Below are 24,541 nucleotides of genomic sequence, written 5' to 3'. Positions count from 1 at the left end.
CAGTGACAAGTTATCCACAAGAATCACTTTCGATGACGTGAGTGAGACAAACCACATATAGAATCAGTGTCTAGGGAAGGGGGCAGATGGAAGTAATATGGTATCTGGCAGACTTGAGAACAAGGAACCAGTGGTCCTCACTGTAAAGTGAGGGATGGTGAGCCAGTCTGAGAACAGCAGCTGAAGTTGGGAAGAGTTTTGCTCTCTAACAGGCGGTGAGTCCAAGAGGCCCATAGTAAGAAATTCTGAAGGAACTGAAATTGTTCTAGTGCCTCACAACTCTGAAAAACTGCCACTTGCACTGAGGACAAGTGGCTGGGAGTGTGATCAGAAGTAAACAGGATCGGGACAATATAGAGGAAGGAAAGAGCTAAAACGGAGCTAAAAAACGGAGAAGCAGCAGGCTCAGGAAATCTCAAGACCATAGTTTGGAAGAGGGATCCCTGTGATGTTAGAAAATCCTGCCATGTTCAAAAGCTCAGAAAAAAACAAGTTTTACCAAAAAATGAACAACAAAAAGAGCCACAATAGGGGCACCTGGGTGACTCAGTCAATTAAGCGTCTGACTCTTGATTTTGGCTCAAGGGTCATGATCTCAGAGTTCTGAGATCGAGGCCCACGTCGGGCTCCATGCTCAGTGCAGAGTCAGCTTGGGATTCTCTCTCCCTCCCCCACCCAAGGGAGGATGTGCTCTCTCTCTCTAAATAAATAAAAATAAAACCCTAAAAAAAAAAAAGAACCAAGGTAAAATCCCTTTCAAACTTAGAAGAAAAAAGAGAATAAGAAGCAGAATAACATTTCTACCAAAAAAGAGAAAGCATGCCAGAAGAACATAATGTGACTCACTATTAAAAAATGAGCTAAAAGGGGCGCCTGAGTGGCTCAGTCGTTAAGCGTCTGCCTTCGGCTCTGGTCATGATCCCAGAGTCCTGGGATCGAGCCCCGCATCGGGCTCCCTGCTCGGCGGGGAGTCTGCTTCTCCCTCTCCCACTCCCCCTGCTTGTGTTCCCTCTCTCGCTGTGTCTCTCTCTGTCAAATAAATAAATAAAATCTTTAAAAAAAAAAATGAGCTAAAAGACATAAAGAAATGAGATGAGAAAGAATAACATAGATCAGTAAGAATTAGAAAAGTCCAGAAATAGAAAGTTAGGAAGAAGGAAATAAGTCATTTCAGAAAGGAAGCTAAAACCTAAGAGATAACAGCAAACGAACATGATAGATAATGACTTAAGATGAACAGAAAATGGAAGGGAGAAAGAATTTAAAATTGAAAATAAATGATGAATAAAAATAAGGTTAGAATGGATATACCAGTAACACATATAGTAGACTGTAGACAATGAGTATCACCAGAGATAAAGAGGACTTTTCAGAATAATAAAAGGGTCAATTCATCAGGAAGTCATAAAAATAGTACAAGTATATGTGCCTCACAGCAGTGTGTCTGATTGCATGAAGCAAAAGTTGACAGATTTAAAAGAAGAAATAGGCAATTCATAATCATAGTTTAAAATGTTAGCATCTAACAGTTTAAGTCATTAATGAAATGACTTAGGAGCCAACTTTAAAGAGTTTTCCATTGGCCAGTGGAACAATTTGAACTTCAGTAAGGTTATTAATCACAGTAGGTTGAATCTTATGAATTAAATTTAAATCCATAAGTTCATAATGATATTTCAAAATAATTGGTCACATTTAGTGGATGATAGGAAATCAATTTGTTATCTTGAAAACTGGTAAAGGAAAAAAATCGGGTCTTTATTCTGCCTTTCCTATAAGAAATGTGCACTGACTAATGAAATAGTTCAGAGAAGTGTGTTTGTTAAATTTTATTTTATTATGTTATGTTAATCACCATATATTACATCACATCATTAGTTTCTGATGTAGTGTTCCATGATTCATTGTTTGCATATAACACCCAGTACTCCATTCAGTATGTGCCCTCTTTAATACCCATCACCAGGCTAAACCATCCCCCCCACTCCCCTCCCCTCTAGAACCCTCAGTTTCTCAGAGTCTATAGTCTCTCATGGTTCGTATCCTCCTCCAATTTCCCCCCCTTCATTTTTCCCTTCCTGCTACCTTCTTCTTCTTCTTTTTTTTTTTTTTAACATATAATGTATTATTTTTTTCAGAGGTACAGGTCTGTGATTCAACAGTCTTATACAATTCACAGCACTCACCATAGCATATACCCTCCCCAATGTCTATCACCCAGCCACCCCATCCCTCCCACCCCCACCACTCCAGCAACCCTCAGTTTGTTTCCTGAGATTAAGAATTCCTCATATCAGGGGACACCTGGGTGGCTCAGTCGTTAAGAGTCTGCCGTCGGCTCAGGTCATGATCCCAGGGTCTTGGGATCGAGCCCCGCATCGGGCTCCCTGCTCAGCGGGGAGTCTGCTTCTCCCTCTCCCTCGCCCCCTGCTTGTGTTCCCTCTCTCGCTGTGTCTCTCTCTGTCAAATAAATAAATTAAAATCTTTAAAAAAAAAAAAAAAAGAATTCCTCATATCAGTGAGATCACATGATACATGTCTTTCTCTGTTTGACTTATTTCATTCAGCATAATACCCTCTAGTTCCATCCACGTCGTTGCAAATGGCAAGAGTTCATTCCTTTTGGTGGCTGCATAATATTCCATTGTAGTGTGTTTTTATAAAAGTATATAATCATTTTACAGCCCCTATTGAATTAATAAATCCGAGTGTGAAGCATCAATGACTGATACCATCATATGAAAGGAAACAACTAGACATATTCCTTCTCATGAAAGAATAAAATATGCCAAATGGATTAAACCTGAGTCTGAAAAATACCATCTTGCTGCCGTTTTGCAGGATATATAGAGAACAGAGGAATGTATTGCTCTACACCATGAGTTTGCAGTCAGCAAAATCCAGACTGGAAAACTCTATAGGCCAAATATCCTGGATTATTCAACAGATAAATTGCAAGAAAAAGAAAGGCATGATGTGGGAATATGTAGGTTAAGAGAAACATGTAAGACACATTTAACAATGCATGAGACTATGGTGTCTAAGGATGTATTTGTGGGTGATAAGATTATAAATGAAAATAAGAAATTGATTTTACCATGAAAGTGTAGATAGTGGCTACTTTGTGGGGGGGAGCTAGTAAAAGAGCTGTGATTAACGTGGGACGTGTGGAAGGCCTTCAGGGGTGACTAGTAACATTCTATTCTGGACCTGAGCAGGCTTATGAAGGTATTTGTTTTATAATGACACGTGAACTCATACATACATTTGAGTGTTTTTTGTATATGTTTTATGCTATAATAAAATGATTAAGAGATAGGGAGGGAAGGAGGGGAGAAAGAAAATGAGAGAGAGATAGACTGGTTTAAGATATATAACAACTAGTTGCAATGTATAGACCTTAGATTGTATTTTATTCAGACAAACTATAAAACAAGTTATGAGAAAATCAGGGAACTCTGAACACAGAAAATTGATAATACAGTGAGTTATTACTTTTTAAATTGTGATAATAATACTATAGTTATGCTTGCAGAAGACAAGGATCTTGTCATTTGGAGATTACACATAGAAATCTTTACAAGATAAATTGTATAATGTCTGTGATTTGCTTCATAATAATCTTGGGGTGCAGTGAATGGGTGTAGATGAAATAAGACATAGCCTGAATTTATACTTTAGGCTAGGTACAGGTGATCATTGTATATTCTGTAATTGTGGTGTTCCATAGTAGACAGCATAAAAAATGATTAAAAGAATAATATTAACAATTTTACATCAGTAAGTGTAATGCATTTTCCAATTAAAAAATGTATTCTTCTACTTATCTGCAATTGAGTTCTCTCATCTCTAACCCTGTTCACTTTTTCTATACTTGACTACTTCAGACTACTTGGTCTGAAAAAAATTAATTTTATTTCCTTATATATTCTACTTTTTTTTCCTTTTTCTTGATGCATTACCTACCTGGAATCTCCCCTTTTCTTTCTTTATACAGTTCAAATTCTACCACCTTCATGAAATGTTCTCTCTTCTCTCCAGCTAGAAATATTTTTGCCCTAATATAATCCCACAGCTACTTATTTATGCCTATCTCCATGTCGCTTTTCACTTCCTTTATTGTTTTATTGTCATCCATGTATACATTCAACAGCTGTTGAAGATCAGTTGTATTCAGTCAGTGCAATATGTCAGGGGTTTGGGGGAACACAGTGATGAATGAGATATATGTCCTACCCTACATAGTTCCAAAAAGATCCCACAGTTTAATTCAGACAAGTTTATAAATAAGAATTCTTATTCTTATCAAAAAGTAGAATTCTAAGTTCCACAAGAGTGCCAAAGAGAATTAATTGTTTGTTCTAAGAAGAGGGAGAAATGTACACGCATGTACCCTATGAGACTGACTATTTCTTGAGGACACAGTTACGGCATACCCATCTCTATATCCTCAAAGATTTCCAGATTTTTGGTTTTCCTGGTTGGATGAATGTTGGTGCTATTAACCAAGATATGAAATAGCAGAGAAGGAGCAGGTTTGGGAGCAAGTAATGGGTTTCGATAATGTCATATGGAGTTAGAGATGTCTGCGAGATATCTAGGTAGCAGTGACCTGTAGGTTCTGGCTACATGTGTATGAGTCTGGAGCTTGGAAAAAAAATCAAAACTGGAGATCAGAGAATTGGATGCATGTATATGATAGTTGAACCCCTTAAGAAGAAGACAAAATACAAATAAAATGATAAAGGAAAAGGCCAAAGTCAAAATCTGGAGAGAATGTTCATGGGCTGAATGGAGGCAAGAAGCAAAGAAAGAAGATCAAGACATCCTAACTTTCAAGTGAAACCACTGGGATAGCAGATACCCAACAATGTTCAGGTGACTAAAAGGACAACCAGTAACCAGACGTCCTTTCTATTCTATGGTTCTGAAAAGGTTGCTCTTGATGTGTGCTATGCTGCTTTTTATTTCTCCGTATTTGAGTAATTAACTGACCCCTTTAATCCTGAGAGTTCTGCAATCTTGGGAACAAAATCAGGGTTCTTGGCAGGGGAATTTCTCCCATCACTGTACAGCAATGCTGACATTGCTTTCTATTTCCTACCCTCTGCAGTCAGCCCCTGCATCTGCCTGGATAGCTTGGCTCTCCTACAGTAGTTCTCTTTCCATTGTTATCAGCTGAATTCCCTACCTTGACATTGGAGAAATAGTTTCTTTTAGTAGTAACTGCGGGAGTTAAGACACATTAATCAGTTCCAGCAAATCTGTTTTCCTGTTGGCTGAAGGTGAAAACTGATGAATTGAAAGAAGGGAAAGGAAACTAATATTTCTTGCATTTTCCTAGTAAAATACCTTGTACTGGGTACTTTATACGTCATATGTAATACTCACCACATCCTTCAGGGTTGATATCATATAGGAACCAGAGGCTGAGAGGTGAACAGCAATAGCTGACATCTACTGAGCACAGTAATTCTTCCAAATATTTTGATTATTTTAATTTTCTCAACTTGAAGTAGGGTCTATCATTTTCTCCATTTTATCATTAAGAAAACCCAAGTACAGAGTGGTTGAGAGATTTTGCCTGGGTCCCAGAGCTGGGAGCCAAAATTTAGCCCTATACAATCTATGTCAAGAGCCCATAGTTTTACATTATTTTATATAATTTACTGGAAATAATCCAGCCAGTCATGGGAGAATGTGGGATTTCAAGCCACTTTTGTTGGGCTCCAAAGCTTATACTCTTCAGGATTGACACAGAGAGGGTGCTCCAGTCTTAATTTCTGGAGCGAGAAGCACTCTGAAGGGTTGAGCCATCTTTGCGCACAGATTAGGTTGCAAGGGAGACCGTGGGCCATAAGCGAACCTGTGGATAGATCACCCGGGGAAGTCAGAAGGGTCTCCGAAACCTGGGATTGGTTGGAACAGAAAATCAGAAGTTTCTCTTTCAGAATTGCAGGGGAAATGGGGCAGGCTCGAATTCTTCTTCTCTGAATGTCTTCTCTCCTGCTCTCTTCTGTATGGCAGAGTGTTCTTCAGTCTGGGCCCAGAATTCATAGTTCTCTAATTCAACAATCCTGTGAGTTAAATTGATGTTCAGTAAATGTTTGTCAAATGAGCCAGGTTTTGTTACTAGCATTAAAAGCGAACCATGGTTCGAAAGTGATTTACTGAATTTCAAGTAGCCAGCTTATAAAAGAACTTCTGGAACACAACACGTTTATAAATTGGAGGCTGCCTGTTTATTCACATAGGGACTTCTGAATGCATAGGCATAAAGACATAGGTAAGTGTGATCCCGTTGTTGTTACTATTATTATTGGATTTTCTTAAAGACTGAAGCTTTAGAATATCGTGAGCCATCCTAACTTTCATACTCCTGGATCATTCCTTGTTCTCATTGTTATAACCAGGTATTTGAATATTTTTCTCCAGAGGTACTTGTAAAAACAAAGGCAATTTTCCCCTTCTTACTGAGGATCAGAGGAACCACTTTGGTGGATGTTTTGGATATTACCTTTATAGCAGCTGCTGAAATGCTCTCAGCTGCTATACAGCAGGATAGATATCATTCCGGATCTCAGTTTGCAAAAAAGCTGGTTTTCTTGTACTCTTGTGATCATTAAAATTGGAATATTACCTCCACCTCTAATTTTCAGTGTGAAGTTAATCAGAATTGGCCAGATACTGTTTTTAAATCTCTCAGGAAATTGAAAACCTTTGCTTTTTCTGACAGAGTGCCATCAGAAAAACATTTCTGAAAGAATGCCAGGTGTGACCTTCTTGTTGGCATGGCACGTATTGTTAAGTTGGTCCAAGGTCTATGTAATAGACTTTATTTTAAGGTGCTTGTTTCAGTCTGATCTGACATCTTAGTTTGGTTATCTCTTTCCTTTCTCTATAGTCCCTATGTAGTGATTTTAAACCTTTGGTATAAGGAAAGTATGTATCATATTTTCTTTCCAAGCCATACACACTGAATTCTATATATGAGTGTATTCACACAGCATTTTATATATAGTTAGTTTCAGAGCTTCTGAAGAGTTAAGGTACATCCTTTAAATTTAAACCCCATTCAAGTGTCTGTAAAGCCTTGAGGCTAACTTAGCCTGAATGAATCACCCATTCTGTGTTTTTTTTTTAAGATTTTATTTATTTGACAGAAAGAATAATTGAATAATAATAATAATAATAATAATAATAACTCCTAACACAGTTCCTGTCACATGGGAGGGATTTTGTAAGTATTTGTTGTGTAAACATTGGATGACGTAGTTCTGAAGTTCATTGGAAGTGACTGGTGGATAGAACTCTTACGAGACTTTGTGAACAAGTATGATGCATTTCATAGCAACTTAATCTTAGATGCAAAAATGTCAATAGATATTCATAACTATTCTAATGTTATATCTCAAACTCTTTGTATCCTCACTCAGTTTCTCTACCCATCCTACAACTCCCCCATCCCAGGTATTACAATCCTTGTATTCATCTTCTTGTTATCATGTGCATGCCGCTTGAACTTTCAACTCCACGTCTTGTGTCTTTCCTTCTCTCATTCATATTTCTGACCTACAACACAAATGTACTGAGCATTTCCATGTGCCAAGTATTGGGCAAGTTGCTGTCCATGCGGATAACAGTACTCATCCACCCCCCACTTGCCCCTGGGAGTAAGTTTTCTAGAGGAAGAAATAAGCATGAAAAGAGATCACCATAATAAAGTTGGTTAAGGACTAACACAGAGGGCAAAATACTATAAGAGCATAGGGATTTTTTAAAAATTTTATTTATTTATTTATTTATTTACTTACTTACTTACTTACTTACTTACTTACTTACTTACTTACTTACTTATCAGAGAGAGTGCACAAGCAGAGGGAGCTGCAGGCAGAGGGAGAAGCAGCTCCCCACTGAGCAAGGAGCCTGATGAGGGACTCGATCCCAGGCCCCTGGGTTCATGACCTAAGCCAAAGGCAGATGCTTAAGCAACTGAGCCACCCAGGCACCCTGTGTAGGGGATTTTTTTTTTTCACATTTTTCCCCGTGCCTAGAGTGTCACTCTCCCACGTCTCCCCTCCCACATCACTGGTAATATTCTACTTGCCCTTTAACAATAGGGCCCACATCTTCCTTCTCCAGGAAGTTTTTCTAAATGTTTTCTGTTTAATCTTTTCCCCCACTCCCCCACCCTAACATGCTTCTCATAGGATTTGTTGGAATTCTTCACTAGACTGCATACCTCTAGGTCAGGAACTATACCATTTCCATTCTTGTGCCCTCATACAGTTCTTTAAACATTGTACGTTTATTGAATGGAAACATCTGTCCTTTTTTAGTCATGACATCCCCCCACTCACACCCCACACTTCAGCACATGATTTATTTCCTCTCAAAGATCTCAAAGTCATTTCTTGCGTTGTTCTTTACCTCTATATTGCGGTAGGTTGCCATGGCTACCGCTACATATTAGAAACGTTGTTCTGTTGAACTTCTCTCTTTTGAATTCAAAATGAGGAACTGGTTGGTCAACTAAGTGGATGACTCGTTTTCTAGTCAGACAAGTGTTCATAGTGAAAATCAACTTACCATTAACCATTTCTCGTATTTAGACACATTTTTGTTGTTGTTGTTCTTTGGATATCTAGATTTTTGTTTGTACTTTTTTTTTTTCCTGATTCCAAAGAAATGATTTTGAAATCTGCAGTATTTATTTTTAGGAATACTTTATTGTGCTTAAAAACATACTGTGTGTCTCAGCTGCATGTGCCAAAGGGTCTACAGATGCAACTGCTTATAAGAATTAGAGTTCAAACTGAGTGTTGTTGGAGTGGGGGGTGGGGTGGGAGGGATGGGGTGACTGGGTGATGGACACTGGGGAGGGTGTGTGCTCTGGTAAGCGCTGTGAATTGTGCAAGACTATTGAATCTCAGATCTGTACCTCTGAAACAAATAATGCAATATATGTTAAGAAAAAAAAAAAAAAAGAAGAAGAAGGTAGCGGGAGGGGAAGAATGAAGCGGGGGAAATCGGAGGGGTAGACGAACCATGAGAGACGATAGACTCTGAAAAACAAACTGAGGGTTCTAGAGGGGAGGGGGGTGGGAGGATGGGTTAGCCTGGTGGTGGGTATTGAGGAGGGCACATTCTGCATGGAGCACTGGGTGTTGTGCACAAACAATGAATCATGGAACACTTCATCTAAAACTAATGATGTAATGTATGGGGATTAACATAAGAATAAAAAAAAGAAAAAAAGAAAAAGAATTAGAGTTCATCACACATGATAGGCTAAAGTTAATGGTTATTTATCGTTCACCAATGCCCTGAAGCTACCCCTATCATGCACGTGCACACTTAGAACGTAAAATATTTCTTTCATGTCCTTTTCCAACATGCTCTAGGTCTAATACCTTTGAAATGGCTTTTTATTTCTCTTCTTGTTACTTCCTTTGGTTAAAACCAGTTAATTTAAATTTTTTGAATGGTCAGCTTTTTCTGAAGAGTAGATTAGACCCGAAATTTTCCCGTTGATTTTTGTGGAATAGTCCTTAATTTGAAATATTTTTCTAGACAAAACGGCTCCAAGAAAAACTTGTCCATGGCCTACATTTTTGTCCTTTATGGAATGAAGAAAAGATCTCTCAAGAAAGCATACTTACTTAAACCATTGATTGACTCCTGGGCCCACTGAAGCATATCCAGCCCAAATTTCAAGTTCATGCTCATGGGTTTGGTTAAGATGAAGAAAAAGAGAGAGCTAGCAAGAGATCAACACACACCTATTTTGTGCCATTTTCCTTGCTGTTTAGATGTGTCTGATTCTATTTCTCTGTTCATGATAAGTCCGTAAGAGTTGACCCTTCGTTTTAGTCAGTGCCGTATTCTCAGAACCTCAAACAGCGGCTGGCACGTGGTTTATGATTAACACTCAAGGGTGAATGAACTAATGAGTGAATGAATGAAAAGGCTTTGAGTTAGAAGTGTTTCTTCATATTTGTGGCACTTACTGTGAATCCTAAAACCAATGTGTTTAAATAGTTTTTACAGAAATGATACTTGATAAGTCAAAAAAATAAGTTTCTTTTAGTACATTCTTAAGAAGCGCTGTTGACAAGTGCAGTACTAGTTATTCACTTCTTATCCTGGACAGTGTGCTTTTCCAGTTTATCACGAACTGTGGGACCCCGCCTCATATAAGCCATAGAGCTATAGCACATTGTTAACACTGGGACCGGCCCGCATCTGGCATATCTGCAGGACCACAGGATGGGATAGGGAGACAGCGTCAGGTGGAATTAAAAGCAGAGGCCTCAAAACAGGTAGATCTAGATTTAAATTTTAGCTCCAACACTACCCAGCTCTATGACACTGGCAATCACTTAACCTTTCCAGGCCTTTATATCCTTGTCTATAAAATGGGCATAAAAGCATGCCAGACTTGCTGACTTAGGAATAAGGGTTGGAGGGGATAATGGAGTACATGTAAATACATGTGTCTGTGCAATTTTTCCAGCCCAACCAACTCCCAAGGAGAGCTGTTCATTCTTAGTTAAGAAGCTAGTGAAAAACCTTTGTTCATCTGTCCGGAAAACTGAGTTTTAGCTTTGCTCTGGGTTATCGAGAGTCCCTCTTTGCCTGTCTCATTATTTTTTTCCACCTGTAAAACTAAAGCATATTTAGTCTGATTTGCCTACTTCATGGGAATTTAAGAACAGCTAAGCTAACAAATGAGAGAAGAAAATAGCTTTGAACTGTTTAAAAGAAAGGTGCCACAAAAAATCAAATAGAGCTCTATAGATAGTCTAAACTCAATTTAAACTAAATCTGACATAAATTCATTATAGAATACAGGTCTCTGTGGCCTTATACTTCGTGATAACCTAAGAGGATTGAAATATTTTGCTGATGTGACAAGTGTCTAGAAACACTGCTTATCAAAACAGGATAAATTGCATTCAGAAAATAACTGAGCATATAACAGCTTCCTCTTGATGATCATCTCCATGCATCAAGTGTAGTGATATTCTTAAAAGACATATTTCCTATGACAAAGAATGGCAAAATATGCCACTCAGTGTAACTGTCATATTTCAAAACACATGCTCCAGGAATTGAAGTAAGAAAACCTTACGTATTCAAGAATCCAAGTTAAATATGTAAATACAGTAAATCTAAAGTACAAGCCAATAATAACCTCCTCGAATTTTCAAGATCTAAAGGACCCTGGACATAACCCAGTCCGTTTTTGTCACAGATTAATTATTGATTTTTTTAAAGAAAAACAAAAGTTTTTTCTAAAAGTAAATGTTCCACATATAATTTTGTCACAGTTGATGTATTTTTTTTCTTTGAGAGAAAAAAATAAAATAATAATATAAGCCCATTAGTGGGGCTCAAGAGAGCCAGAACAGGATTTCAGTTATGTTGAATGAGGTATTTCAATCTCAAAAGTTTACAAATCAGCAGAAGTATATAAAAATATAATTTGGTGTAGAAATAAATGTAATTCCTGGTAAGACTCATAAAATATCTTTTAGTTTTAGATTCTGAAGTCTGTAATATTTGAATGTAAAAAAAAAAAAATGGGATAAGTAGAAGGAAAACCCAAAAAAGTTTGGCAGTGACGGATAGAGTGATTCAACAGAGCCATCAAGAACGCTGAAACGAGGGGGCCCTAGGTGGCTTAGTCGGTTAAGCATCTGCCTTTGGCTCTGGTCATGATCCTAGGGTCCTGGGATTGAGCCCCACGTCCGACTCCCTGCTCAGTGGGGAGCCTGCTTCTGCCCCTGCCCCTCCACCTGTCTGTGCTCTCTCTTTCTCTCTCTCTCTCTCAAATAAATAAATAAAATCTTTAAAAAAAAGAGAAAAAAAAAAAAAAAAACAATGCTGAAACCGGACACCTAATGTGAGACCTCAATAGTCAGAGTGGCTGGCTTCCCGAATTAATATAATCACTGAATAAATGTGGAAAAATGAAAAATAAGCGTTTCTTAAATAGCAGCATGTGAATTTCCTTAAGTTGCGTTAGTTGTTTTTCAAAACTTTAACCTTGTTTAACTAGTAACACGGGATTTCCAAAATTCAAATACGGGATCCTGAGGCAGGAAGCTTGTGATTTTGAATCCATGTCTCAGTTCAGAAGTCCTATTTTCCTTTTGCAGAAAGTATAATGAAACTTGCATTCATTCTCTGCAGAAACATCATCAAATACTTGACCAAAATAGTTTGTAAAAAGTACAGCCAGCATAGATATTTATATGTTCTGTGCGAAATTAGATGTGTGTGTGTATATGCATTTGTATATTTTCTGTGCATGTATCTAGATACTGAACGTCTTTTCTTTTACTTCTAGGGCTGTCAGAAAATAGAGGATTTTAATAATGTGATACCTGACGGCCTGAACTTGAGTTTTCTCATAGCCTTGGTTTCAAACAATGGAGATTATACATGTGTTGTTACATATCAAGAAAATGGGCGTACCTTCCATCTCACTAGGACTCTGAGTGTAAAGGTGGTAGGTAAGCATGATTTTTAAGTGCACACAACAAAAATGCAGTAACTCTGGTTTGGCTCCTCATAGTTTATTACAAACAAGCGTGTCCATTCTATGAGAAAAGAGGTTTATCTTTTTTGTTCACTGCACTGTCCCTAGAGCCTCAGCAATTCCACATACAGAGTAGGGGTTCAATAACTATTGGTCTACTGAATGAATTAATATGTGAATGAATGAAGGCAGTTTGGGGAGTGAAAAGAGTGCCAGAGGAATCTGTGTTCACCTTGTACCTTTGCCATTTATTAGCAATATGACTTTGATCAGGGTCTGGGTCTCCTTAGCCTTACTCTGGAACTAAGAGTACCTAACATTCAGTATAGCTGAGAACATTAGAAATAATATACATATTATGCTAGCCCAGTTCCAGGCAAACAGCGGAAACTCAATGAATTAAGTAGTTAAAATTATTATCACAAAAATGTTGTATTTGAATTCAATCAGCTCTGTCTTTCTGTGGACTGGAACAGGGGTAGCTGAAGCTATTTGCCAGTGGTGTTCAACCTTTGGTTTGCACTGGTTGAGAGAATGGGGGGTGAGATATTCAGAAAGTGGAAAGAACAATGTCCAGGCAGAGTCAAAAGACTCCTATCAAACCCAGAAATTGAGAGAACCAATGTCACCATTTAGGGGAGAGCCCTAAATACCACTGTGCCCATGATACTAAAAAGGAGAGCATATCAGAGTGAAAATTTTTCACACCCCATCTTTTCATAAATGGAAACATCAAGACCCAATAGCACAAAGTAACCTGTTTAGAGATGCTCTGTGAGTTAGTGTAAGAAGTGATTCCAAATCTCAGGTTTCTGATTCTTGGTGCAGAGCTTTCTCTACTAGCCTGACACCAGGTTCAGCGTAATTTTTAAGGGCTCTAACATAATAGTGCAAATAAAATTCAAATTGAAAAATTTTGTAATCCCCTCTCCTCTTCCTCTGCCTACTTTTGGAATAATGCTGGTTTGGGAAGTCATTCAGAAGAAAAATCAGACTAAATTTAGAACTTAGCAGGAATGGGCTTTAAAAGCCAAATGAATAATCTAACCTTAAATCCATCTTGGCAGTTGTTTCTGATACAGATACTTAAATGTATCCCTTTTGGGGAAGTTGAGAACAGGCATGCTTGTTCACCTTGATTTATAGATAAAGAAGTTGATAGATACTGATGTGGGCTAGGGTTCTTACCCAACTTTCAAGCAACACAAGTTTGTTTTTAAAGCTGTGAAGTACTGAGCACTTATTATATACCAATAGGATGCTTTAATATGCATTACTTAATTAAATATGCATGACTTAATTTAATCCTTCTAATGAACCTGTGCCGTGAGTTTAATTATCCTCATTTTAGAGGTGAGGAAAATTAGCTTCTCAAAGATTAAGCAAAAACCTAGAGTCATATGGTTAGTATTTGACCAAGTAAGGATAAGAGCCCTGGTTGTTAAATCTCTGAAGCTTCTACTCTTAAGCACTACACTATAAAACCCCTTCAGGGTATTTTTATTTCAATTTAGAAATATAGAATATTATAAAGAGCAGCAGTCCTATGAATGAGCAGTCAACTGTCACAGGCATTGGGTAGACTGATGTGCTGGCCTCACAACTGTGGTTTTAAATTTTCCATTTACTTAGTATTCATTTAATATTTACTTCTTTAACCAGGTCCCATACTAGACACCCTGGGCATGTTCTGGAGAAATATGTAGAAAAGAAACAATTGAGGAAGACATGAAAGCAATTTATTTTATAGTATGAGAAGGGTATTTCTTGTAAGCGTTGGGAAGCAAAAACACTGGTTAAATCTCCTATCCTGAAACATGGAGGCTACTTAGTATGTTATGTTTGTCTCTTTGCTTGTTTGAAATGAATGAAGTGTTGTAAATGACTCTACATTGAGCTGTGGGCCCTCACAGGAAGAATTGACAAACCGTGCCAGGAAGTTGGGCAAAACTTCACAAAAGAGCAGCTCTTGGAAATGGGTTATGAGAGGTGAGGGCTACATGATTTAACATCATCTCTCTTTTGTTTCTTCCTCTCTAAAACAGGCTCTCCAAAAGACGCATTGCCTCCTCAGATCTACTCACCCAATGATCTTGTGGTCTATGAGAAAGAACCGGGTAATTATAGCTGTGCCTCTTAATTTCAGTTAGAGTCTCTTAATGACAAGGAATAAAATGTCATTTAAGTTAATGCATGCAAATAGAGGGCTTTTGTAAGGAAACACAGGAATTGAAACTGAAATCAAGGCAGCTCTGGAGATTAGCTCCTCCTCTGTCGTAGATCTCTCAGGCATCTCTGGGATTCTCAGCTTCTCTGTCCACAGCTGCTCCCTTCCTCCCCTGCAGTGGCTCCCCTCTCCTGATTAGTGATTTCTGTCTGATGTACACGTTAGCTTGCACACAGCTTGGGTTTGCCAAGACTGTGATATGAGCACAAGACATCCTTTAAGCTTCTGCTCCACCGTGGAGGGTCAGGGGTTGGAGCTCGGAGGTGAGACCGTGAGTTTAATGGGTTAACAACTCGTAGAACTAGTACACCCTAATCAGAACTCTGTGGGATGTTTCCTGTGGCTGTCTGGGTCTCCTTTTAAAAAGGTTTTTTTTAGTTTTCATTATTTTCCATTCTGGACAAAAATCATTTGCAACTGACCGAATAAGGCATTGTGTGCTATTCTTCTGGCTCAAAGCCTCCCACAGTTAAACTGAAAACGATAGAAAATCTTAACAATTTTCTATATTGTATCCTTTACAATAAACTCACTCCAAACCCAATGGAAGGTGTAAAAGAACATATTTTTATAATGTACTAAAGATAACAGAGGTCGTGATCAAATGTAGGTAGAGCACAATGATGCCCTCCTGAAACTAAGGTAAGGTTTCAAATAGCGAGCTGCCTGTAAAAAAAAAAAACAAAGAACACACAAAGGGGTCTGTCAACCCCAAATGGACCAAATTTCCTAGAATTCATAGTGGCTTTGTATAGTAATATGAACATTATTCCTTCTATTGAGGTAAACCCTTACTAATGACCTAGTGTGTTTCATCTACCTATCATATGGCTACAGAATCTATGTTCATGTTACCTTCCTGCATATTAATATAGAAACTGAAAGGGACAACATAAGAATCATGCATGAGAAGAGGGGATGAGGTAGGACCACGCAGTGAGACAAACTTGCTTTCAAATTTGGATGACAATATAATTTGTCATCTCAACCTGCACACCTTTTGAGAGTGAAAGCAGTTGACATCAATAACTAAGAAAGCAACCGTAGAACAGAGTTGTCCTGGGCAAACTGGAATGAAAGTCAGTCTGGGTCAAATTCTGGTTTGCCACTTATTAACAATTTCATCTAAGAGGGGCACCTGGGTGGCTCAGTCATTAAGCATCTGCCTTCGGCTCAGGTCATGATCCCAAGGGTCCTGGGATCGGGCCCCACATCAGGCTCCCTGCTCAGCGGGAAGCCTGTTTCTCCCTCTCCTCCTGCCCCTGCTTGTGTTCCCTCTCTCGCTGTGTCTCTGTCTGTCAAATAAATAAATAAAATCTTAAAAAAAAAAATCCATGTCATCTAGGAATGGCATTTAACATCGTTAAGCATTAGTTCTCACATCTATAAAACATGAATTTTAAAAAATACCCCATAGGGGGCGCCTGGGTGGCTCAGTTGGTTAAGCGACTGCCTTCGGCTCAGGTCATGATCCTGGAGTCCCAGGATCGAGTCCTGCATCGGGCTCCCTGCTTGGCAGGGGGTCTGCTTCTCCCTCTGACCCTCCTCCCTCTCATGCTCTCTGTCTCTCATTCTCTCTCTCTCAAATAAATAAATAAAATCTTAAAAAAAAAAAATACCCCATAGTATTTTGTTAAAATTAAATAAGGTCCCTTGTAAATATAAATATTTAGCACAGTGAATTATATAAAGTTCTTAGTGAGGGTGCAGCTGCCCTTCCTGTTATTATCATTTTCTGCCTGGCGATCCCCCTGACCTCATGTTCCATCTCGGGAAGAAAACATAGATTTGTTCATCATAAATAGTAGTATTTATAAACATATAAATATTTGCGTTCTCTATATGTGTATATATGTAAATTGTCTTTAAACTTACCGACTGCACCCTGATAACCTGAGCATTTCAAGATCTGGCCTGTCCCTCAGTGTTGGCACTGCCCCATCTTTTCTGCACCGAGCATCAAAGGTCTGGAGACTCTCTCCTTAGTCGCTGTTCGTGAGGGAAGTAGCAAAGGACAAGAGTAGTCCATGGAAGTTTAGGGCTAAAAAGGTTGTTGTCACAGCCTCTTTAAACAAATACTGCCATGGTACAGGATTTATGGATTGTATAAAAAGATGGTCATTCTGGAAATTTTGTATAAAACTGCCGTACTTCTTTTCTTGGTTTGTTTATTTTGCAATGAAGTATGGTACGTTACTATGGTAGGACACTTGAAAATTACTCAGAAGTATTTAAGTACACTTTTATAGCTTCTGATTAGTCACAGAATGAAACCAGTGTAGCCGTTGAAGGTTACAAACTGATGGGTTAACTTGTTTTTTTTAGGAGAGGAGCTACTCATCCCCTGTACAGTCTATTTCACTTTCCTGAAGGATGCTCGCAATGAGGTTTGGTGGACCATTGACGGAAAAAAGCCAGACGACACCAATATCGATGTAACTGTTAATGAAAGGTACCATTGGCTCAGCCAAGGGGTGATTGACGTTTGTCCCTCAACTGAATAGCCTCTGGCTTATACTAATCATTGAAAGTAAAAACTCTGATGTTGGCCCATCATTACCAAAAATCTGCAAGATTTTCAAGTCTTTAGTGGCTGCATCCGAAGCAGGATTACTAGACATTCAATTCAAGACCCAGATATCTTCTAATAATCACACATTCATGATTCCCACTTGAAAGTAGATGGGGTGCATAGCCCACATGAATGAAGGGCCACAATACAGGGCTCTGAATACATGAAAGCTGGTCAGTGTGGCCCTGTTCTTTTCTTTCTCAAGTCTGTATTTATGCCTCAGATAAATTGTATTAGTTTCTTGTCTTGCATTAAACACGTATTTCCTATCTTCCTCCTCATTCTTAACTCACATAGCATGCATGTTACATTTCTAATTGATAATTATTTTTTTAAATATTGGCTAAATACATTCACATTCTTTAAATTTTATTTTTAAAGTGGATGAGGTGGTAATATAGCCCACTCTTAAAATAACAATCTGGGTCATTTTATTTCTAAATAAATATAAATTTTTGAAGGGGATTGGGTTGACAAGGAGGAAAATATGGGTCTTTGAAGACAAAAGATCCTTCCGTAAGTGAAGTACACAACTGCAAGACAACAGTTGGTTCACAGCGACAATAAATAAAAATTAGCAGCCGACCAACTACATGACAAAGTAGTTCTAAGGCCGTGAGCCTTAACATGATATGCAAATACATCTTTGGCTACTTGAACTTAAAGATGTGTCGTTCCTAATAGTAAACTCACACTTTGCACAGAAGTTATAAAATTTCTGCTTTACATCAAGTGCTATGCAAGATACTTTGTCCCTAACTGAGTAGATTTTATCAGAGTAGGAGTGATAGAGCAGAAATTTCAATATACTGTGATAAATGCAGTGACAAGAATATTGGATATTATCGGAAGGTTTAGTTGAGGATTTCAGTCAGTTTTAGGGGATTAGGCAGTGCTTCTCAGATGGTACAGTACCTAAATAAAGATTTGAAGGATGAGTAGAAATAAACTAGGTAAGGAAATAGAGAAAATGTTCCTGGTTAAAGGAACGTCATGTGCAGTGGCTGGAATTTAGAGAAGCAGCGCATATTTAAAGGTACAGAAGGAGTCTCCTGAAATTGGAGCAGTTTTTGCAGAAGGAATTGATTAAAGATGTGGCTGGAGGCACAAAGGGAGACTTATTAATCACTTAAGGAATTCTGAACATTGTGGTTCCTATCCTCATAATAATAACTAATGAATGATAATGAAGATCATGCTGTCTGTCCTCACTGCTATGGCAACACAACTCAGTGTCCAGAGTGGAGCAGTGCAGCTCAGTTTAGGCTAAACCCGTCACAACCCTTGACCAAGTTCTCATGACTGACGGTCAGCCTCATTGGAAGGAGAACCTGGATGTCGGCTATAGGAGAAAGATTTTGTTTTCTCTTTGGAGCAAGTAGTTCCAAGGGATTTTAAATCTTGGTCTTAGACCCAAAGCACTTGATCACTGACATGCTGAGATTACGATGAATTTATTTTCACAAAGCTTACTTGCTTTGAGAAGTCTCTTCTTTTTATGTTAGGATTTAACCCATGGAGTTTCAGCCTTTTTACTGAAATATTCTACCTGTGTTCAAAATCCAAGCTTTGGGAATCCCCTAGCTATATGAGCATGAACTATTGCTGAGGACGATAATAATTGCCTATATGAATATTTATTAAGAATTGTTCTAATACTTACACATTGACATACTCAATCCTCAGAGTTCTTGGGTAAGTCAATACATGTAATGCACTGTGTAGGCATTGCTACTTACCTCTCTTTCAAAGGAGGAACTCAAGACTTGGAAAGATTAGTTACTGTGCCCAAAGTATCTAGCCAGTAAATGGCAAAGCTTGGATCAAAACCCAGATGGATCTGGCCTCAGAAGCTTCTCTCTACACTGATACAGAATACTATCTCAGAAGTTTGAGGGAAGGAGACATTTTGCCCTGAAGAGAGATCTGCCGTACGTTGCTAGCAATGGGATTTGATCTGGATACTGGGATTGTGTGTGGTATAGAAGGTAAAGAATGGCAATGGAATCTAGAAGCTACCCTCCCTTTGTAACCATTGGATCTCAGGCAACACAGCTCATGAACGTTGTGGCCGCCCTCACCTCGGGGCCCTGTGGTTGTCTCCTTATCTGATTCACACATAGCACATGGCCCTGCGGTCTCATTCACGCTTTGGTTTTCTTCCCCCTATTTCTAGTGTAAGTTTGACTGCAACTGAAGATGAAACAAGAACTCACATTTTGAACATCAAAAAAGTTACTGCTGAGGATCTCAAGCGCAACTATGTCTGTCATGCTAGAAATGCCAAAGGGGAGGTTGACAAAGCAGCCAAGGTGAAACAGAAAGGTAATGGATGCACTCAGCAGATGCGTCTGTGAACTCCAAATGTAACAATGTGGTGAATAAGGAAAATGAGAAGACAGTGCTCCAGCACCTAGCACCTCTGGCACATAGTAATGAATCAAAGGTGAATTGAAAAAATCTTGAGGGAAAGTTTCCATCTATGTGAAGGCACTCGAAATGTTGTTTCTCATACTTTTAGCAACTTAGTGCACATATGTGGCCAAAAAATCATTTGATTATGAAAATGAGGCATAATTTTATATCAGTACAGTCATGAAAAATGAAAAATAAAGAAAATATTTAAAGCTACCAAAGACATAGAGACTCTATAGTGCTAAAGTCACATATAATTGTTGGCTTGTAAAGACCTTTTTAGAAATCATTGATGGCAGAGTTCAAGGGCCATAAAAATGACCATACCATATGACTTAATACTTTTGGAATTTTTCCTGAACAAATAACAGAAAGAGAATTATGTACCCATTGCTATTCTTAGAAGCATTATCTATAATAATGAAACATTATAAATAGCAACCATCTAATTATAATCAAGTAGTTAAGTAAAATATAAAATATTTTTTCTCAAAAATATAATTTTAAAATGATCATTATAAATACTATGTATCAGTATTCAAACAGATTTAGAACATACCACTAGCCACAATTGCTAAAATGAAAATGTTTTAAACTATGACTTAAGGATTTCTATGTTGATATTACTAATTTTTTCTACAATAAATAAAAGTGATAAAGCTCTCTTGTGTGAGCTGTTGCTACTGAAACAGACAATGTCTAAAATTATCTTTGGGTCTCTCACCTAACACAGAACCCCAGACAATTAATCCCTTCAAGAATGTGTTTCAGTGACCTGGAGAAAGATAATGATGATTTATCACACATGCAGTCACGTCATTCAGAATCATCATGGATCCTTCTGTCAGATAGAGCCTATAATATTTATACCAAAAGTAAAAAAAGAAAAAAGAAAAAGAAATTAATTCATAGCTATTACATTTTGCAGTGGGATTCAAACCTTTTTTTTTTTTTTTAAAGCTGATGCAAAAACAGCCTTCACTGTAACATTTCTTTATAATTTAGAAAGTAAAAAGCAAAGTCCTCAAGTCTATATGCCACTTAAGAAGTCTTAGGGGATTGGTTCTGGATAGTTCATTGCTTCTGCCCCTCAGAAGCCAGTGTAAAGCAACGAGACTCAACCAAATAATATAAGACAGTTTCCCAAAGTTAGTTCCTAAGAATACTACTAGGACTCTTTATAGTACTGCAGTTCATTATATGTACTCTAGACTCAGATGGCCTGTGTTGGAATCCCGGTTTCTGTGCATCCTAACTCTGTGATCTTGAAAAAAATCACTTAACCTCTCAGAGCTTCAATTTCTTTATGTAAGTAGGCAAATGATACCACTGCCTCATAGGGTTGTTTTAAGGTACTCAGCACAATTACTGGCCTATACAAATATATATTAAGTGCTCAACAAATATTAAGTCTACTTATTACTTCCACAAAATTTTCACAGTGTTATTTGACAAAGACTTTTACAGTAAATAAAGTATCATTAAAGGCTAGGTTAAACAAAATCAATCAAGTTATTTTAGTCAAGGGCCCCTTAGAGTCTTTACATTATTAACACTTGGTGTGAATACCTGAGGGGAATTGGAACATAGGGGGCAGGGGTTTTTTTTGTTTTTTTTTTCAAATATATTTGATTCCAGAAGTATGGAGCATTTTGTGGGACTCGTTTTTTGAAGCATGTGTTTTGGGAAACAATTATGGAGGATGACATAAATTACTTATTGTCAGGTAGGATTGAACAATCAATTAAAATCATGTTTAGTCTAGGAGTGATGCAGAAGTTTGCCTGCCAGAGCTATGTGAGTAGCTCCCTTTCACACAAGGCCATGCTCTGAATGGTTGAGTATGAATGGCATCAGGAACGTGAAATGACAGGTGCATCCACTGACTGGATGATCTGTGCTGAAATTACATTAGTATTACATAGAATCCAGCCTGGGCTGTGTACATCTTGTGGTACCAGAGGTGTTGAGGGTTTATAACGTGGCTTCTATTCTGGGCCAGGTAATGCTGGGATTCAGAGGGGATATCTGTATTCACATTCATACGTCATATATAGTGAGTCCTTCTCTGGATTCATTGACAAAGCATTCTATGTCTTTCATCAAAAAGATGACAGGAAGAGCTCAAAATAAAAAGAATTCACTGGGATAGGTCTTTGGACAGTGCAATTTCATCTAGTCAGTTAAAGCAAAGTATCAAAGGAGAGGCAGCTGATGTAAATGTGTTAAACATGGAGTTGTTTTATAATAGGAGAGAGGTGGGGACTAATGCAAGGTGTGTTGAACTTTATGAGAAACTGCCAAACCTATTTTTGAAGAGGTTGTACCATTTTATACTTCCATTAGCAATGTATATAAATTTCAGGTGCTCTACATCCTTACCAACTTTTGGAGTTGTCAGATTTTTCAATTTTAGCCATCCTAGTAAGTGGGTACTGGTATCACACTATGGTTTTTTTAATTTGCATTTTCAGATACTAGTGATGTTGAGTACTTTTTTATGGACTTACTGACCATTAATTAATAGTTCTTCCTTTGTGAAGTAGCCATTAAAATCTTTAGCACATTTTGTTCTTGGATTGTTTGTTAATGATATATATATATATATATATATATATATATCAGATATATGACTTTGTGGATATTTTCACTATTGTGCATTCATTTTACTTTTGATGAGCAGAATTTTAAAACATTTGATGAAGTCCATTTTATCACTTTCTTCTATTATGGTTAGTACTTTCTAAATCCTGTGTTAGCAATCTTTGATTTTTGAAAATCTTAGCTTTTTCTTTTATACTTTAGCCTATGATTCATTTCAAAATTTTTTTTATACTGTGAGGTATGGATTAAGTTTTAGTATCTTGTTTTATTTTGTTTTACATAAAGAAATCAGTTCTAGCCTCATATTGAAAAATCTCTCCCTTTTTTACTGAATTGTTTTGACAACTTAGCCTAAAATAATTAACTCTATGAGTGTGGGTCTATGTCTCCATTCCCTATTCTGTTCTATCAATGTGTTCGTCTCTCTTTAGTCAAATACTACTTTGTCTTGACTAATAGCTTTAAACTAAGTCATAAAGTCAGAAACTATTGTCTTCCTCCTTTTTTCTCTTCAAAGATTAATCTGACTATTCTGAAAACCATATTATTCTTTCATACAGGTTTTAGTATCGGCTTGCAAATTTCTACATAAGAGTGTGCTGGGATTAGATTGGGATCATATTAAATTTATAAACTGATTTGGGGAGAATTGAAATCATAATGATATTGAATTTTCCAATCCATGAACATGATATATCTCTCAATTTATTTAGTTCTCATTGATTTTTCTGAGCTTTTTTTTTTTTTTAGTTTATGTAAACAGGTCTTGCACATGTTAAATTTAGCCCTAAGTATTTTGTTTCTGTTGCTATTATAATGGTATTTTTAAAATTCCACTTTTCAATTGCTCATTGATCAAAAATAGAAATGAATTAGTTGAGTTTTATGTTTTGATCTTGGTCTTTTGACTTTTCCAAATTCACTGCTTAAATGGGGTTTCTGCTTGTTTTGTTTGTTAGGTTCCTTAGCATTTTCTATACACTTGATTGTGTCACCCATATATAAACATGCTTTTCCTCCTTCCTTTCCAAACATTACACCTTTGATTTCTTTTTTCTGCCTCTTTCACTCTCTTGGATCTCCCAGTACCATGATCAGTAGAAATCAAAGCAGCCATCCTTGCATTGTTCCCTATCTTAGAGGATATGCATTCAGTTTTTATATATTAAATATGATGTTAATTATAGGTTTTTTTGTAGCTGACTTTTATCTATGTGAGGGATTAATTTATTTTTGGTTTGCTGAGAGAATTATAATTCCCGTGTGTGTGTGTGTATATATATAAATTATGAATATATATATATACATATATATGTATAAATGATGAGTGTCTGTTGAAATTTATCAAATTCTTGGTGTAGTTTTATTTTACTATATCTTACTTAGGGTTCTTTAAACTTCTTGGTTCCATGAGTTTATTATATTTTTCATTTACTTTGAAAAAAACTTCAGCCATTATTTCTTCAGATATGTTTTGCTCATTCATTCATTCATTCTTTCCTTTTCTTCTAGTAGTCCCATTGAATTTAATATAGATCACTCAGGGTTGTTCCACAGGCCACTGAAGTTCTCATTTTTATTTCATCCTTTCTTTGTTCCTGTGTTTCAATTTGGGTAGTTTCTAGTTTCCACTAATCATTTCTTTATTGATGTTTAATCTGCAGCAATTTTAATTTCAGAATTGTATTTTTCAGTTTTTGGATTTCCATTTCTCCATAAAAATATCCCTATTGATATTTTCTATTTGCTGTTAATGATGTTCATCGTCTTTTTTTTTAATTCAACAGGAATATTTATAATACTCATTTTAAAGTGCTTATCTGCTAATTCCATCATCTTTGTCAATTCTGATTTGGGTTTTTTTTAAAGATTTATTTATTTATTTGAGAGAGAGAGAGCGAGCATGCAAACAGGGGGAGGGGCAAAGGAAGAGGGAGAGAGAATCTCAAGCTGACTCCCAGCAGAGTGCAGAGCCCGAGGTGGGGCTTGATCTTAGGACCCTGAGATCATGACCTGAGTCAAAGCCAAGAGTCAGACGCTTAGCTGATAGAGCCATCCAGGTGCCCCTCTGATTCTGTTTTTATTGGCTGATTTTTCTTCGGATTATGGGTCTTTTTTTTTTCTTTTTCTTGTCTTGTTTTTTTTTTTTTAAACATATGCTGGACATTATGTATGT

General features: G+C 37.4%; 1 protein-coding gene across 3 annotated transcripts in view; it reads left to right on the top strand.

Moving 5' to 3' along the window:
• The window catches only part of IL1RAP (interleukin 1 receptor accessory protein), a 125,186-nt gene that overhangs the window by 90,011 nt on the left and 10,634 nt on the right, over positions 1-24,541 (top strand). For all 3 annotated transcript variants that reach the window (XM_045903156.3, XM_045903155.3, XM_054504273.2), the window contains 4 exons: positions 12,356-12,521; positions 14,593-14,664; positions 17,100-17,226; positions 19,523-19,671. In XM_045903156.3, the coding sequence (XP_045759112.1) occupies positions 12,356-12,521; positions 14,593-14,664; positions 17,100-17,226; positions 19,523-19,671 (514 nt within the window). The remainder of the gene's footprint in view (positions 1-12,355; positions 12,522-14,592; positions 14,665-17,099; positions 17,227-19,522; positions 19,672-24,541) is intronic.

This window comes from Mirounga angustirostris, unplaced genomic scaffold (assembly GCF_029215605.1).
Source record: "Mirounga angustirostris isolate CCGP_5_RB_7025 unplaced genomic scaffold, mMirAng1.0.hap1 SCAF_1, whole genome shotgun sequence".
Classification (NCBI taxonomy): Eukaryota; Metazoa; Chordata; class Mammalia; order Carnivora; family Phocidae; genus Mirounga; species Mirounga angustirostris.
Note: the sequence above shows the minus strand (reverse complement) of the source record. Positions and strands in the feature narration are given on the sequence as shown.